This window comes from Bos mutus, chromosome 23 (genome assembly GCF_027580195.1).
Source record: "Bos mutus isolate GX-2022 chromosome 23, NWIPB_WYAK_1.1, whole genome shotgun sequence".
NCBI lineage: Eukaryota > Metazoa > Chordata > Mammalia > Artiodactyla > Bovidae > Bos > Bos mutus.
This window is the reverse complement of record NC_091639.1, coordinates 2,701,116-2,716,309: the sequence shown is the minus strand read 5'-3', so window position 1 is coordinate 2,716,309 and position 15,194 is coordinate 2,701,116. Positions and strand designations below refer to the sequence as shown.

The window sequence follows — 15,194 nt, the reverse complement described above, 5'->3', positions numbered from 1 at the left end:
CTAGTTAGAAAACGTAACTGAATAAATCTAAGAAAGGCTGTGAAGAACTTTTAAAAGTGGGTAATAAAACATTAGTTAAGAACCAAAAGGTGGGGAGCGGTGAGAGAGAGACAGCTTCCACCCTCCCGCCCCCATCTCCTGATTCATTCATCTCTCCTTCCCATTAGCTCCTCCCCAGCATCATACAACACTATAATCTCTATCTTAAAGCAAACAAACTGTGGAGCCTACCCAGCCCTCCTGGCTCCCTTTTGGAAAAACTGGTCCTGAGAACTGCCTCCGTCTCTCTTTTCCCACGCTCTCACGAGCCCAGGCCAGGTGTAGTCCCTGGACTCCCCCACCAGCCGCTGCCAAACCTACAGGTCAATCCTAGGTCGTCCCAGCGGCACACAACACAGTCGTCCCTCCTCCCTGAAGTGCTCCTCACCTGCTGCAGCGCGCCGCCGTCTTTCTCCTGCTTTGCTGCCCACACCGCTTCTGGGTCTCCTCCACAGCATCTTCATCCCCCGCCCCGCCAGCTCTACATAAGAATGGACGCAACATCCAACTTCCATGTCTCTTCTCCACCTCCACTCACCGCCTGGGGACCCTCCTTCCCCCGCTTTTAAAACCACGGTCGTATACCGTGGGGGCTGACTCGCCTCAGTCGTGTCCGACTCTGCGACCCCGCGGGCTGTAGCCGGCTACCATGCCCTCCTCCGGGAAATCTTCCTGACCCCGGGATCGAACCCGAGTCTCTTGTGTGTCCTGCACCGGCAGATGAGTTCTGTGACCACTGCGCCACCTGAGAAGCCCCAGGTTTATCCAATGAGGACGGACGAACTCCGAGTCCAGGTCAGTGAGGGGAATCGCACCAGCTCTGCAGAGGCGGACATCCCCCAAAAGCACCTCCCGCCGAAGCACGTGCCCTACACGCTAGGCTTGTAGCGCCGCCGCTGCCGCCCACCCATGCTGGATGTCTAAAAGGCATCTCGAACTTAACGCGTCCAAAACCCAACTCCCACTTACTCACCCCCTTAGATCTCCCCAGCGACAAAACGAAAGCCGAGCCCTGAGCAGTCACGCCTGTCTGAACAACTAATTGGCCGACCCCATTCTCCGAGTGACGCAAGCCGGAAAATCCCGGGTTCTTTCCGCTTCTTCTCCTTCCATCACACCCAATCCTTGAGTCAGGCTCAGTTCCACCTTCGACACAGACCCCGGGGGCAAGCACTCACTACTCCACCCGCCCCCGGGTATCAAACGCCAGCAACTCTACTTCCTCCCTAGTCCCGCCCCAGCTGGTTCTCTGTATATAACAGCATCCAATACAACCCTTTAAAAATGTGAATTTGAGTATGTCACCCCTCCCAAGGCTCCCCGCCTCAGTAAAGACCAAACTCAGAGTGTTGGGCACATGTACAAAGGGCCCCTGCTTGGACCCCAGACCCCGACCTCAGGTACCAGCTGTCTCTCCAGCTCCAGACACACCAGCCTCCAGGGGCATTCCTTCCTTTTCAAGCCCCAAACGTCACAGTATCGGTGGGGCCTTCTCTGACAACAGAAAATGAACCCACAACCCGAGCCCCCGGCTGCCACCCCACTTAGCCTGCTGGCACCATGAGAAGCTGAGCACCGGGTGGGACTGTGCACCTCCAGTGCCACCGAGGGACCCACGCACGCAGCCCCGGCCTGGCGGGGAAGAGGAAGAACGCGCCGCCACCAGCTGCTGAGCCATCTTTCAGAAAAGAGAACAAGGTCAGCGTATCCGGCAGGGCAAGTTTCCCAGGCTTATTATAAAGCCGTACCGAATACAACAGTCAGGTGTGATCAGGGCGAGACAAACATCAGGTAAACAGAAGAAACTGGCGCACGCGTGTGCACACACACGGAGACTTCACACACGGCAGAGGGGCAGACAGGTCCGGGGAGAGGGTGACCAGTTCAACAGACCCAGCAGACGATCCACAGCTGAAAGACAAACCAGATCCCAGCACACACCATGAAACAAACCGCGGGGCTTTCTCACCATAAGACGCAAAAGTTGTGGATGAGAAGACGACAGTGATCTGGGGATAGGAAGCATTTCCTAAATGAGAAATGAAATGAGGAAGAAAAACTGGATCACATTAAAATGTAAATTTTCATTAACTTTGTGGGTGAAATACGTATGTTACAGGATTTTAAAATCTTTTAAGAGTGAGGATGCATGCATATTTACAAGACAAATAACAACGAGGATTAATTACAAAGAACTTCAACAAGTCAAGAAAAAAGTAAGAAAAATGAACCGATTAACATAAAAAGGTTTTTATACCATGATACACAACTCCTTCAGTGCTAACGTCTGTGTGTCTTCTGAGCAGCACGGATATAATTCTGTTCTTATGAAATAACTGTGACTTGTAAATGCACCCTTCTATCTGCATTCATGCACAGAGCTGTCCCTAACGATGGGCCTCTATGGTTTATGCTGGATAACCTGGTTGTTAGAGCAGGGGATGCTTTTTTCCCCCTTTGACTTCCACCTTCTTTTCTCCTTAGACACGCACAGAACCTTTATGTACAAACCCTGAGTACGGTGATGAGACCATCAAATTCAAAGTACCTGCCTGCCAAACGAGCGTCAGCTAATTCAAGTAGAAGTGACCTTAAGAGACCAAACTATTTCAAAGAAGCTGCTGACAACACCAAACATTCTCGGGACTTTCTCCTCTTTTAGGATTGCCCTCAGACAGCCTTTTGAATAGCCCCCATGGCGCCAAAAATTCACAGAAAATGAATCTGAGAAAGAATCAGAGTAATTCTAAACTATAAAGTTTTAGTGAGTTAAGCTGGTGATATGCTGTAAATCAAGAGTGGTTTCCCACACACTTTCAAATTCTCTTTTGGACAAAATTCTGGGCGAGTGGAACCTCTGACCTTTCTTTCCATCAGTGATTTGTGCTTCGTTATAGCCAACTGTTCAACCTACAATCCTTGGTGATATTCAAAAACTGTTATCTGTGTTGATGCATTAAGTTCTTGCTCCTGGCAAATTCCCTTAATCTCATACAAAGCCGGTTCATTCTCTACCCTATAATTAGTCACCAGTTTGAGGTCCATACAGAGACTTCCACGCTGCTGGGCACAGTAATTCCCGGGAGCTCCCAGGAGCCACATGAGAAAATGTTGCTGTTTTAGTCACATCTTCTCTCGTCTACTTAGTGATCCCAAGGACGGAGGCCATGGGGAGAAAGGCAAGGGAGGATGCTGGTTGGGATCCTGCTTGTTTTTTTGAACCACCATTGTCTGTTAACTTATACTATCATGAGTTCAAGAAATAAGAAACCCTTAAAACTCCAGTGCTCATGGCAAGAACAGTTACTGGATTCCTTTTGTTGTTGTTAAGGTTTTAGCTAGCATGTGTCTTGGAGAATAATCTCTAACACCTTAACATAAACCCTAACTCACCCGGGGTAACGCCTCCCAGACTCTGAGAAACTTTTATAAAGCTTGCAAAAGATCTGCGTGTGTGCTAAGACGCTTCAGGCGTGTGACCACATGGACTGTAGCCCGCCAGGCTCCTCTGTCCATGGGATTCTCCAGGCAAGAACACTGGAGCGGGTTGTTATTCCTTCCTCCAGGGATCAAACCTGCGTCTCTCGTGTCTCCTGCACTAGCAGGCAGGTCCTTTATCACGGGCACCACCTACACATACACAGACAGAATGTCACATCATGGTTAACCGATCATCCAAACTTAAAGAGTTTTTTAAGGTTTAAGCAAGGTTCACATTTAAAGGGTATCATTATAAACTCTCTTGAAGAAATTTTTCAAATGCCACTTTTAACAAACCCATACATCGTTTAAGAATGTTAACCAAATAGCTCCTCACTAACCCCTGCTAAAGTATATGGAACACAGAGAAGGGTAAACCTCCCCACAGGTTCCCCGTGTTTTTGTATCATTACTAACCTCCTACACGTAGCAGACAAGCAGAAACCTGACCGATGACCCAGCCTAGACCGAGAACGACGTCCAACCGGACTGAGAACTCCGTCTCCCACTCAGGACAAAACCTTCCAGGAAAGGGGAGGGACGACAGATAAGCAGCAAGCAAAGCTGGATTCAGTTCAGAAGTTGGTTTGGAAAGACAGAGCGATGCTATTGTTCACTCAGTTCTCTCATTAAACTTCCGTGAACAGTTCAACGCTGCACTGCCTGATGTGCAGGAGGGGGAGAGCACAGCAGAGCAGCAGGCGGGAGGAGAAGACCTCGGCTCCCGTCCCCTGACCCAGGGAGACAGAGAGATCAGACGAGAGCTTCCGTTCAGAGCAGACCCTGCAGCCACCCCCGGGGCCACCAGCCCCCAGTGCACACGGCCCCTGAAGCCCACCTGCACCCACACGAGGATCTCAAGCCCCTTTCTCCTCGGGCAGCGGGTGCTTTAGCGCGACTCTCTGAGGCTTCTGTCCCTGGGGGGACACAGAGGAGCCTTTGGGGGAGGCTTGTCAGGTCACACAGCCGGGCCAGCAAGAAAGGGGGGCTGGTCGACTCCGGCATTTCCCCCAGCTGGAGGAAACGCTACTGTCTCAGAAAGCTCGAGGAGGAGCGGAAGCCAGTGGTGCAGGTAACTCTGGAGGGGGCCTTCTCCCCTGTCTGTGCCGATCAGCGTCTACGCTGACTGCCTATATACACCTGTATACACCGAGAGAGGAGGCTCCGCAAGTCCTGGTCAAGGCAGCACCCCCACCTCCGCACACGCTGCGCCTCCCTTAAGAGTGATCACGCAACAGTCATACCTGTTGCTGTGAGTGCAAAGGGTACACCCGCGAGAGGAGGGAAGTCAGAGGACTAAGTCTGGGGGGTGGGGGGACTGGAGAGCCAGGGCCGCCTCCTCGGGACTCTGAGGTGTCAGGCAGGTCAGGGGGTTCCCTCTGAACCGCACGGATGAGAAGTGAGGTGAGCCAAGGGGGCAGCCGGACGCCCACTTGCAGAGCTCCGAGCGGAGCAACAAGCCAGGGCCTGTTTGGGTCAAGGGCCTCCAAGGGCTCTTTGCAGACGGAAATCAGGCTGCAGGGACCAACCTAGCCAAGGGGACGGGAGATGCAGGATGGAGGGAGCAAGCAATGAGGGACGGAGCCCGGGAGACAGGACATTTCCTGTGGGCTCTGGCCAGCCCAGGGTCGGGAGGCACGCAGCAGGCGGGCCCAGCGCCAGCACGCTGCTCCTCGGAGAAGCAGAGGAGGAAACTGTCCCTGCACCTTCATTCAACACCCAGACAACTTCAGACAGAAACTAAATGTCTTTCCAACGTCAAGGGTTACAAACAAGGGCTGAAACAAGATTTCTTAAATTGTTTGTTGGTGACTCAGTTCAAATATTTTCATTCACATTTCACCAAAATCAGCTAATCCTTCTGCCACCCAGCGCCGCCACGGAAGAGGACAGGGCCTGTCCCTGCCCTTAACCCGGGGTTAAGGGGCTGGTGAGGAGCTGAACAAAGACACCAACTCCCGGCTCGTCTTCCTGAAGCATCAAACCGGCCCAAAGATTTATGGAGCAGCATTAACTGGCAATCACTCTTAAAACACTTGTCAAGCCAAAGATCATTCCGTGCAGCACACTGTTGGCTCCACAGAAGTTTCCAGAGGATGAGAAGATTGAAAGCCAGGTGGGGCCCGCAACCCCCTTCCCTCCCTGCCTGATGACGACGTTTGCTCTCTCCTCCACTGTCAGGAATCCCTGAGCGGGACACTTTGGAGAAATGACCACAGAATTAAACTGAGCTCTGTCGCTTACATCCCCCAACTTCTTACAAGTCATTTTTGATCTCTCTTTTCAACCCAGGGCTTTTCTCTCTGTAAACAGGCTCTTCGGCAGCTGGAGGGGCTCAGGAGTCCCTGTGATCTGTGACCACAGGTGCCACCGCCAGTGTCCCTCTGCAGCCTGTCTCGAGAGCCACTCCCTCAGGCCGGCTCACCTGCCCTCAGCGGCTCCCTCTCCCCTTCCAGCTCTCTGCTCCTAACACACTAAGGAAGCCAGGGAGCCCAAGCGCATCGTGCCGAAAATACAGGGGATCGGCCTCCGAGAGAGACCTGAAGCGTTCAGTGCGTCTGCGGTGTGACAACCTGTTATGGTCAGGAGCACTTCGGCCCTGGTTCTCACATTTTCTGAGCAGCTGAGGCTTCCAGATCAGTTACATGCTAAGACAATCTGCCCGCAACTCTGGGCTGCTCTGAACTCCCAACAGTCATCTACTGATGAAAAACGTTACCATTGTAACCAAAGGCATTCGTGACCTGCAACCAACCCGGGGTGGGGAAGCCGGGCTGTCAACCAACAAAGGCTGCTAACTACCAACCTCTTGAAAGCCTCACGTGGCAAAAACAAAAAGTAAAGCTACTTCCCAAAAATACCGTGCTCACTTCTCCAACTAGAGGACACTATTGGTTAGACCCCCCACACACACACTTTGCACCCAGCAGGTAAACATAACGCTGTGGCCAATATTTCAAATACGCTTTCCAGGAACACACTTTTCCTTCAAATTATTTGTATCAAGTTCAGAAATAACTTTCCTCCAAAACACCATATGGCTTTTCAAACAAGACACCTAAATGCACAATTCTCACATATATGGTATAATTTCAAATAATGCAACTCCAGTCACTATATAACATTTGTATTTCAGCTGAAAGTCAGCAATTAGTAACGGCTCACCAGATTCATACCCTCAGATGAGGCACTAACATAACCCCAAAAACAGACAGCCAATCTTACCAGGAGAAAATATTCATCATATTTAATACCTAGAAAAAGTCACGCACCGTTGTTGTTAGTTGCTAACTCGTGTCCAACTCTCTGAGACCCCATGGACTTAGCCTGCCAGGCTCCTCGGACTCCGTGGCATTTTCCAAGCAAGAACACCAGAGTAGGTTGCCATTTCCTTCTCCAGGGGATCTTCCTGACCCAGGGATCGAACCAGCATCTCCTGCGTTGGCAGGCGGTTTCTTTACCATCTGAGCCACCTGGGAAGTAATGCTTACTTGACTGACTTATGCCTTACTTACCTATAAGTAATGCTTAAACAAACACAAATCATCAGTATCGCAAAAAAAAAAGGAAATGAGTCACCCAGAGTCTCAAGAGGAGGGAGGTTTCCTGCTAACGGTGACCTATTCTGATAAGCTTCTGAATGAGGATGGGCACTGGGGCTGCCCAGCTGGTGAAGCCACCGTGTCCTGGCACCACAGAGGCAGGGGAGGGACGGGGGCGGGGCAGAGGTGGGCCAAGCAGGCCAAACGCTGTGGCTTCACTGGCTCCGGCCAAGCCCACAGGCCAACCTTAGGCGGAGGGAAGTCAGACAAGAATCGAGTGTAGAGCGGGAAGGCAGAGCGACGGTGCCGTACACTTTCAGAAGCACTCGCTCTAACTCTTACGTCCATTTGCATAGTTACCCCTGAAATCCACACTTTCTTTGCATTCTATCTTTAGGTAAACCTTAAGTGTTGGCTCAAGCTCTTGATCCCTACTTGTGACACCACAAATTCCAAATCAGAACCATTTCTTCAGATCCTGGCAAAAAAAAAAGCAAACAAGTTTCCCAAAGGCACTCTCACTGCAAAATAACTAGATCATCAATAAAATACAACTCTTAACACCTCACTGGGCTTGCGGTAAGCAAGGAAAATATCCATGAGCCCCAGGAACTTCCTCCAACCCAACCCAACCATAAGTCAGTCAGTCATAAAAGTAGACAAACACCAAAGAGGAAGAAAGCCAGCCAGACTGATGAGGATGGGAGGCGGAGGACCAGAACATTTAGAAGCAAAAAATACAACTGTTAAAATGAAAGACTCAATGGATGAGTTAATGGATGATTAGACACAGCTCATTAGTGAACCAGAAGTGAGATCCAAGGACATACCCAGAATGCAAACAAAACAGAAACAAGGAGATGCCTACAAGAGAGCAAGACCTGGGAGGTCCAGTGAGTGCCCCCTTGGGGTTCTGGGGGGGAGTTTAGAAGCCCAGTGGGATCAGATGATAAGATGGCCAACAATCTTTCAGAACTGGCAAGGCACAAGTCCACAAGGAAAGCACAACATACACCAAAGGGTCAATAAACAGGAGAGACACACAGTAACCAGACTAGAGAACACCAAAGACAAGGAGAGGATCCCAGAGCGCCAGGGGCAGAACGCACACCTCCCCCTCAACAAAATGGGGGAACCAGAGGTCACGGGAATAACAGCTTCAGGATGCTGAAGGAAAATACTCAAGCAACTGATTTGATTCTAAATAAAAATGAGGGCAAAATAAAGACATTTCCAGGTGATCAGAAAACCAGAGACTTTCCCACCAACAACCCCTCACTTGAGAAATCTCTGAAGGATATACTTGAGAAAGGGGGCAGAAAAAAAAAAACCCAGAAGGAAAGTTCCGAGATAAGACTGATAATCAAAGAAACTGGCAAAGATGCAGGTGAAGCTGAACAAATGCTGCCTGTGTGCAACAGCAAGGTTCTCTCGATGAGGTTTTGTGCACACAGGGTGCCGATCACTGGAAAAGAACAGCATGTGAGTTTCGGGGTGGATCAGTGCTACAGGACCTAAAGTCCTTGCATCATCAGAAGTGGAGTGGAAATATTAACTGCAGGCTTCACGGATGTAAAATCCCAAGAAGAGCCACTTACAGGCTGCCAACAGCATACAGCCTCACACCCGGTCATGAGGTCTGGGCATTGCTTCGCCGCAGGTTCTGGCTGAAGCAGAGCAGAGTTTGGCAAAAATGATGTCAAAGTGGTCAATGAAGGGGCATGAAACCCCCATTTTAGCTCAAAGGTCTCAAGAACAAGTTTGATTCTTTTCTGGGAGTCCTAGATCCCTCTGAGAAACAGAAAAAAGCTGCTGATCCTCTTCCCCAGAAAAACATTTAGGACCTGAACAAATTTTCACACCAAAGCAAAAGACCTTCCCCAGACATGGGTCCTCCCAGGCCTTGACCAGCTTAAAAAGCTGGAGAGAGTTAAGTCTGTGTGGGAAACAGTAAAGTTAGACATTCTCCCCATCCCAGACTTAAAACCACATAGGCCAATGAGGGGCTGAGTATAAAAGGAACACCTGGGCATCAAGTCTGGGGAGGAGGAATCTGGAGGTAAGTCATTCCTTTAATTCACTCTATCATTAAAACATAATCCGACAATCAGTACAACTGCTGCAAAATCTGAACTGTGGGAAATAACGGCCAGAAAAGAATTCTTAAGGACAGCCCACACCAACCTTACATCCTGGTGCACAAGTACGCCAAATGACGGAGACAGAAAAACAAGACGTTCCAGAAACAGTCCCTAACCTCACGACTGAGTGTTTTTAATGCCCACTTCCTTGAACAACCCGGTTAACCAGGGGCAACAACAGTCAAAGAGCCTGCAAAATGGACTCGTGCGGTCCACCTGGAGCCCTACTTCTGCAAAGGCACATCCCGACCCCTCGGTGTTGTCAAAACAGGCTGGTGCAATCCGGAGGTTCCCAAATCCACCCTTAAGAAGGAAGGTGTGTGAAGCAGAGATTCTGGTCTCCATTCAAACACAGCAAATTACAAGCTTAGGGTTTGGGACCCAAAATCTGGTCTAGTCTCCATCCAAACACAGCAAATTACAAACTTAGATTTTGGGACCCAAAATCTGCATTTTAATAAGACCCACGACAACGCTGTGTGCCTACAGACACACACAATATACAAATAAAGACCCCTTTCAAAAGCTCGACTCAGACCCGGATTTATGTAGCTCAGACACTCAAAACTTAATGAAGCATGTCCCACATATCATGAAAATACGTTCGGTGGTTAAAATCATTATAGAGCACAAGACGTCTTAGGTATCCCAGCAAGAACAGAAAAACGTAAGTACACAGGAGCTGGAAGCAAATTCAAAGGAGATGCACAGGAGATGTCTCCATCCTCCTGACCAGGCAGATGCATAAACGCCCTCAGCAATTCACGTTTCACAGACTGCGTTAATTTTCAGAACACACACACGTGACTCTGCTACCACACAATTCCAGCAAATAACTCTATTTTAGTTTTTTTTAGTTGGAGGAAAATTGATTTACGATGTCATGTTGGCTTCTCCCCTACAACAACGTGACTCCGCGCGTCCCTTCCCTCTTGAACTTCCCTCCCACCATCCCACCTCTCTAGGCTGACACAGCAAGGGCCAAGCTCCCCGTGTCACACTAGCTGTTTTACACACGCTAGTGTGTGTTTCCAAGCCACCCTCAGTTCATCCCACCCCCTCCTCCCCACTGTGTCCACAAGTGTGTTCTCTATGTCCGCGTCTCTTCCTCGGTACCATTTCTCTAGATTTCCTATATGTCTGTCTAATACATGACACCTGTTTTTCTCTAACTTACCTCACTGTGTAAAACAGGCTCTAGGTTCTCTCTCTTTTCTCATTTCAGGGGATCTCAATCTTAAGAGCCAACAAGCCACACACTACAGATGCTGGTTCATCTTGACCAACGTTCATGGACGGTCTCCTGACCTTTGTGACTTCCATCCGAACTACACGGACAATCTGATTTATAACTGTGCTTCTGGTCCGTGTATGGAAAAGTCTCGCAATGCACAGGAGAGGGGCACAATCTTATCCCAAAGGGAGGAGAAAGACTCCAAACACTTAACTCTCCCCCAAATCTTGATTATCATTCCAAACTAATCAACCTGAAAACATGTTTTATAAGCCAGGTGTAATTCCATTCTTAAAAGCTTACTTCCATTTTTGATTGCCTGAAACACCCATGTGTTGGATAAATATTCTCTCAGAAGGCCAAGACCAGATAACTGAGGTCTTCCTGAAATTTAAATTAGCTATTACACTAGTTTTCAGGGGGAGAAAAGCCCACACCCAATGAGAAAAAGAATGATCAAGGTAAAAGAATACTGTTTCCATTGTTTTAGAGTCTTCGCTCAGCCCACATGAATTCAACCTAATGCTTATTTGACCACTAGATAAATTAAGATCCTCTGGAGTTCAGGGTTTTTCTTTGGTGATAAAATCAATTCACTTGACACTCTGAAATCTCAAAGGAAAGAAAGTCTGCTTTCAAGGTGTGAGCGGGCGGTGGTTCTTTTTTTTTTAGAGAATGGAAGAAGATAAAGATGTTTCACAGGGTGAAGTCACCAACTGCTCTGAGATGCTAATGTTACTCAGGCTTCCCTCCTCTGAAGCAGTGGTCATCATTCCCACTTCACAGATGAGGAAGTTTGGGGGAGATTCAGCTACTTAAGATACACAGCTCTTCCCTTCCTGACCCAGAAGGGAAGACTGGAACCCACACTTCTGGCTCTAAAGCCTAGCGCTGGGATAGGGGTTAGAAGCCCTTTAACTGCTCCACACCCCACCCTCCATGCTCCCCAGCCCCGTGCAAACCCTGCCTCCAGAACAGCTGACCGTCTAAAGCTGAGGTCAGCAAACCAAGACCCACAGGACTGATCGAGCCCACTGCCTGTTTCGTAGAATCCATAGGCTGACTGTATTTTTCTTCACATTTCCAAGTGATTCTTTTTTTAAAAAAAGGAAGACAATTACATGACATGTAAAAACTATATGAAATTTGAATTTTACCACCCAGGAAAAGTTTTACTGGAGCACGGCCTATGGATGCTTCTGAGCGACAGCAGCAGAGCTGAGCAGTGGTAACAGACCACCTGGCCTGCAAGGTCTCTGGTATTAACAACTACCTGGTCCTCTACACAAAGTGTGTGGGTCCCTGACCTAAAGGATGCCTGACTTCTTCTGTACACTATAAACTTCGCAGGATGGGTGAATGTAGAAAAATCTGCCTCCCCTGATCCTAGCTGCTGGAGACGCAGCAGGTAAATCGATTCTGCCCCTCAACCAACAAGAGCTCTTCAATGCTGGAAAAGGCTGATGCTGCTTCCCCCTCACTGGGCTCTGTTCTCTTCTGTACTCACGAGGCACGGCTACCGTGACCACTTCACCATTGACCAAGGACCTATCACTTCAGACCAGAAACCGTGCTAAGTGTCAGAGGTCTCATTTCTTTTCAGGTGAGAAAACAAAAGTTAAGGAACTCACCCCAGTTCAAGAGGCTACAGGAGACGCCCTGTTCTTACCATCCCAAGTTACTTCAAAAAGCAAGACTCTGAACTTCCTGTCAACATATCCCTGTGGAATTGTGGAGGTGGAGCCCAAACAAGAAACTTCCACTTCGATTTAAGCAGAACTGGACAAGACCAGGCAACTGGTGCCCCGGGAACTGGTTACTAACGTATCTGGGTGCTTCCCACACGGGTCCCCTCCCCACCTGACGAGCAGCCAGATGCAGTGTTTACTTCAAACAACTGCCGCACAAGGAATACTGCCTTGATTACACCAGGACAACGCTATACCTTTAGAAACCAAACCAGACCTCAGAGAGGCATGTTAGATCAGTTACAACACAAGAACCACCATCTCCTTCTGAGCGCTCTCTCTGGGAACCGGGGGTCTGCTTTACACGTTTTCTTTCATTTAAACTTCACAGCGCTACGAGGGAAGCTTTGGTTCCAATTTTACAGATGAGGACACTGAGCTTTCAAGGTTAATTTGCTCAAGGTGATGTCAATAACTAGGTTTTCTGACTCCAAATCCAGGCTCTCAATCGCTACGCAGGACTTTCAGATAAACTTGCAATCCTAATATAGACACAGTGCTGCCTACACGTAAACGAGAAGTGAGAAAACTCGCTTGGAAAGAGGCTGACCACGGTTATTGACTGTCACCTCAACTGGACCCCCTGCAACACCGTCCCCCCAAATCAGAACCCCGAATGACGAGCTCCACCGTGCCGGAGGGTCATTTCTCTGCGACGTTCTTCGTTCTCCCAACAGAAGCTCTTGGGAGGCACAAACCATTCCCGTTCGTCCCTCGTCCCTCCCTGGCTCCCCATGGAGCGTCCACAGGGCAGGCATTCAATGACATGCTCTATGAACGCAAGCTCTGCCCAGAAGGTGACTTATAAATGAATGCTGCCACCAGAGCAGAAAGCCTGAAGACACAGAAGAAGCAAAAAAACTAAATTTGCTTCACGACGCACTAGTGGTGAAGGTGCCGTCTTCAGAAGAATTGGTGACACGTGACATACAACTCACGTATAAGGTGCTACCCTCACCCAAACACTAAGGGAGCAAGTGACCCGATTGTGTATTTATAACCTCAAAAATGAAGGAAGCCTGAGCATTCAGGCCTAAAATCCTCACCAACAGTCTAATGTAGAAACCAAAACCCCTCCTGCCCTGGTGCTATGTACTCTCCCAGCTGTATGTCTCAGCCTCTACTTCCGGGCCTTTTCCAAACACCACTTTCTTTCTTAGAAAGAATGGAAGCTTGAGAACAGGAGATCTTTTTTTCCCCCCTTTTAGGACCCTAAATGGGGCTTCCCAAACGGCTTGGGGTAAAGAATCCTCCTGACAATGCAGGAGACTCTAGTTCAGTTCCTGGGTTGGGAAGATCCCCTGGAGGAGGAAATGGCCACCCACTCCACTATTCTTGCCTGGAGAATCCCATGGACAGAGGAGCCTGGTCGGGTTGCAGTCCACGGGGTCGCAAAGAGTGGACACGACTGAACCCAAATGACCCAAGACAGCATCGTGAATACAGTAGGGGACAGCCAATGTGTAAAGGACTTGAACAGAATGGCACACTTTCAGTGCCAGCTAAGGTACAATGACCACGTACAATGTGGGGCAGACCACGGATTCTACGGAAGGCAGCCTCCTCCAGAGAACTTTTGCACAAAAAGTTGCTAGAAGGCCACCACGGATGGCAACACACAGCCGCATGCTGTGCCAAGGGCGGTAACGCACCGGCAAGAGAGGACACCTCGGAAGGCTCAGCCGGTTGTTATTAAGCGATCGCGGGGGGCCAAAGGAGCTCTACCCGTTACAGACGCTTCCTTACGTCCCTAAACATCCAGGTCTCTGAACGCATCGGAGGTGAACCCACCGAGTATCTACAAGTGAAGTCTCTTACGAAGCTGTATTTACAAACACGCACCCGAAAGCACAGAGTGCTCTCCAAGCGTCTGCACTCCCCAGGAAGTCGACTTTGCAACGAGTCAAGAAGTTACATCGGGGCGCACAAGACACGCCTGGAGATCCAAACCGACAACCGCACCGCTCCAAGTCGACGCTGGCAAACCCTCGGCCCAGAACTCGCGGTTCCGACGGGAGCCCCCTTCTCGAAGCTCGCACCACCGCGGCGCAAAAATGAATGACGGTTGGATCCGCGTTAGGTTTAAATTTCCTGGCTCCGGTCACAATACCAAACCTAATTAGAGCATGCGGTCAACGCTCGGCCCTCTCGGCGCGGTGTCGGGCAGCGCTCGGGCCGGCAGCAGAGTCGGGAGACAGTCGCACTCGTCCTCGCGCCCCCCCACCCCCCAAACACGCAGGCGAGAGCCCCCCACCCTGGAGCGCTCGGCCGGGCGCCCCCGCGCCCAGCCGCCGGCTCTCCGGCCCCGTCCGCGCTTCGGCCCGGCGGCCGGGACGCCCCCGGCCCGCAAACTCGGGCGCGCGCGCTTCCGTCCAGCAACCCGCGGCCGGGGCGGGGGCCGGGGGAGGGGAGCTACCTCGTACAGCTCCTCGGAGGCCATGGCGGGCGGCGGGGCGCGCGGCGCGGGCAGGGCCGGCGAGGCGCCGAGCCGCCGGCGGCCCACACTTTGTTCCAGTCGGGTCCCTGCGTGGCCTGCGCTTCCTGCTCCGCGCGGCGCCGGGCGGGCGGGCGCTCACTCCCGCCGCTGCGGGCCGCCGGCCGGGTCGGTGCGCAGGAGCAGCTGCGCAACGCGCCCTCCGCGCCGCGCTCACTCCGCGGCGGGCCGGCTGGGGCTTGGGCTCATCGCGCCGCCGCGGGGCCGGGCCGGGCTGGGGCGGGCGCGGCGGCGGTGCACGGCGGCGCGCGGGCTCCGCGGCTCCCCCTCTCCGCGGTAGTGCAGAAAGCTTCCTACTTGCGGCCGAAAAACCTGCCCCGGCTACTGAGCATGCCCAGTGCGGCTGCCCGGCCCGGCCGAGCCGCGCTCCGGGTTTTCGGGCCGCCCGCGCGGGGGGGGCGGGGCGGGGCGGCAGGCGGGCGGGGCGGCGCGGGGAGCGGCGGGCCGCGCTGGGGCTCGGCGGCCAGGCGGGCGGGCAGGAAGGGGCGGGGCCTGAGGCGGGGGCGGGGCCGGGGG

The 15,194-nt window shown here is 51.3% G+C and overlaps 1 protein-coding gene across 1 annotated transcript in view; it reads right to left on the bottom strand.

The window, feature by feature from the left end:
* Positions 1-14,950, bottom strand: part of CDYL (chromodomain Y like) — a 96,939-nt gene extending 81,989 nt beyond the window's left edge. The window contains exon 1 of the mRNA XM_070360749.1: positions 14,601-14,950. Within this exon, the coding sequence (XP_070216850.1) occupies positions 14,601-14,624 (24 nt within the window). The 5' untranslated portion in view covers positions 14,625-14,950. The remainder of the gene's footprint in view (positions 1-14,600) is intronic.
* Positions 14,951-15,194: the final 244 nt, after the last annotated feature.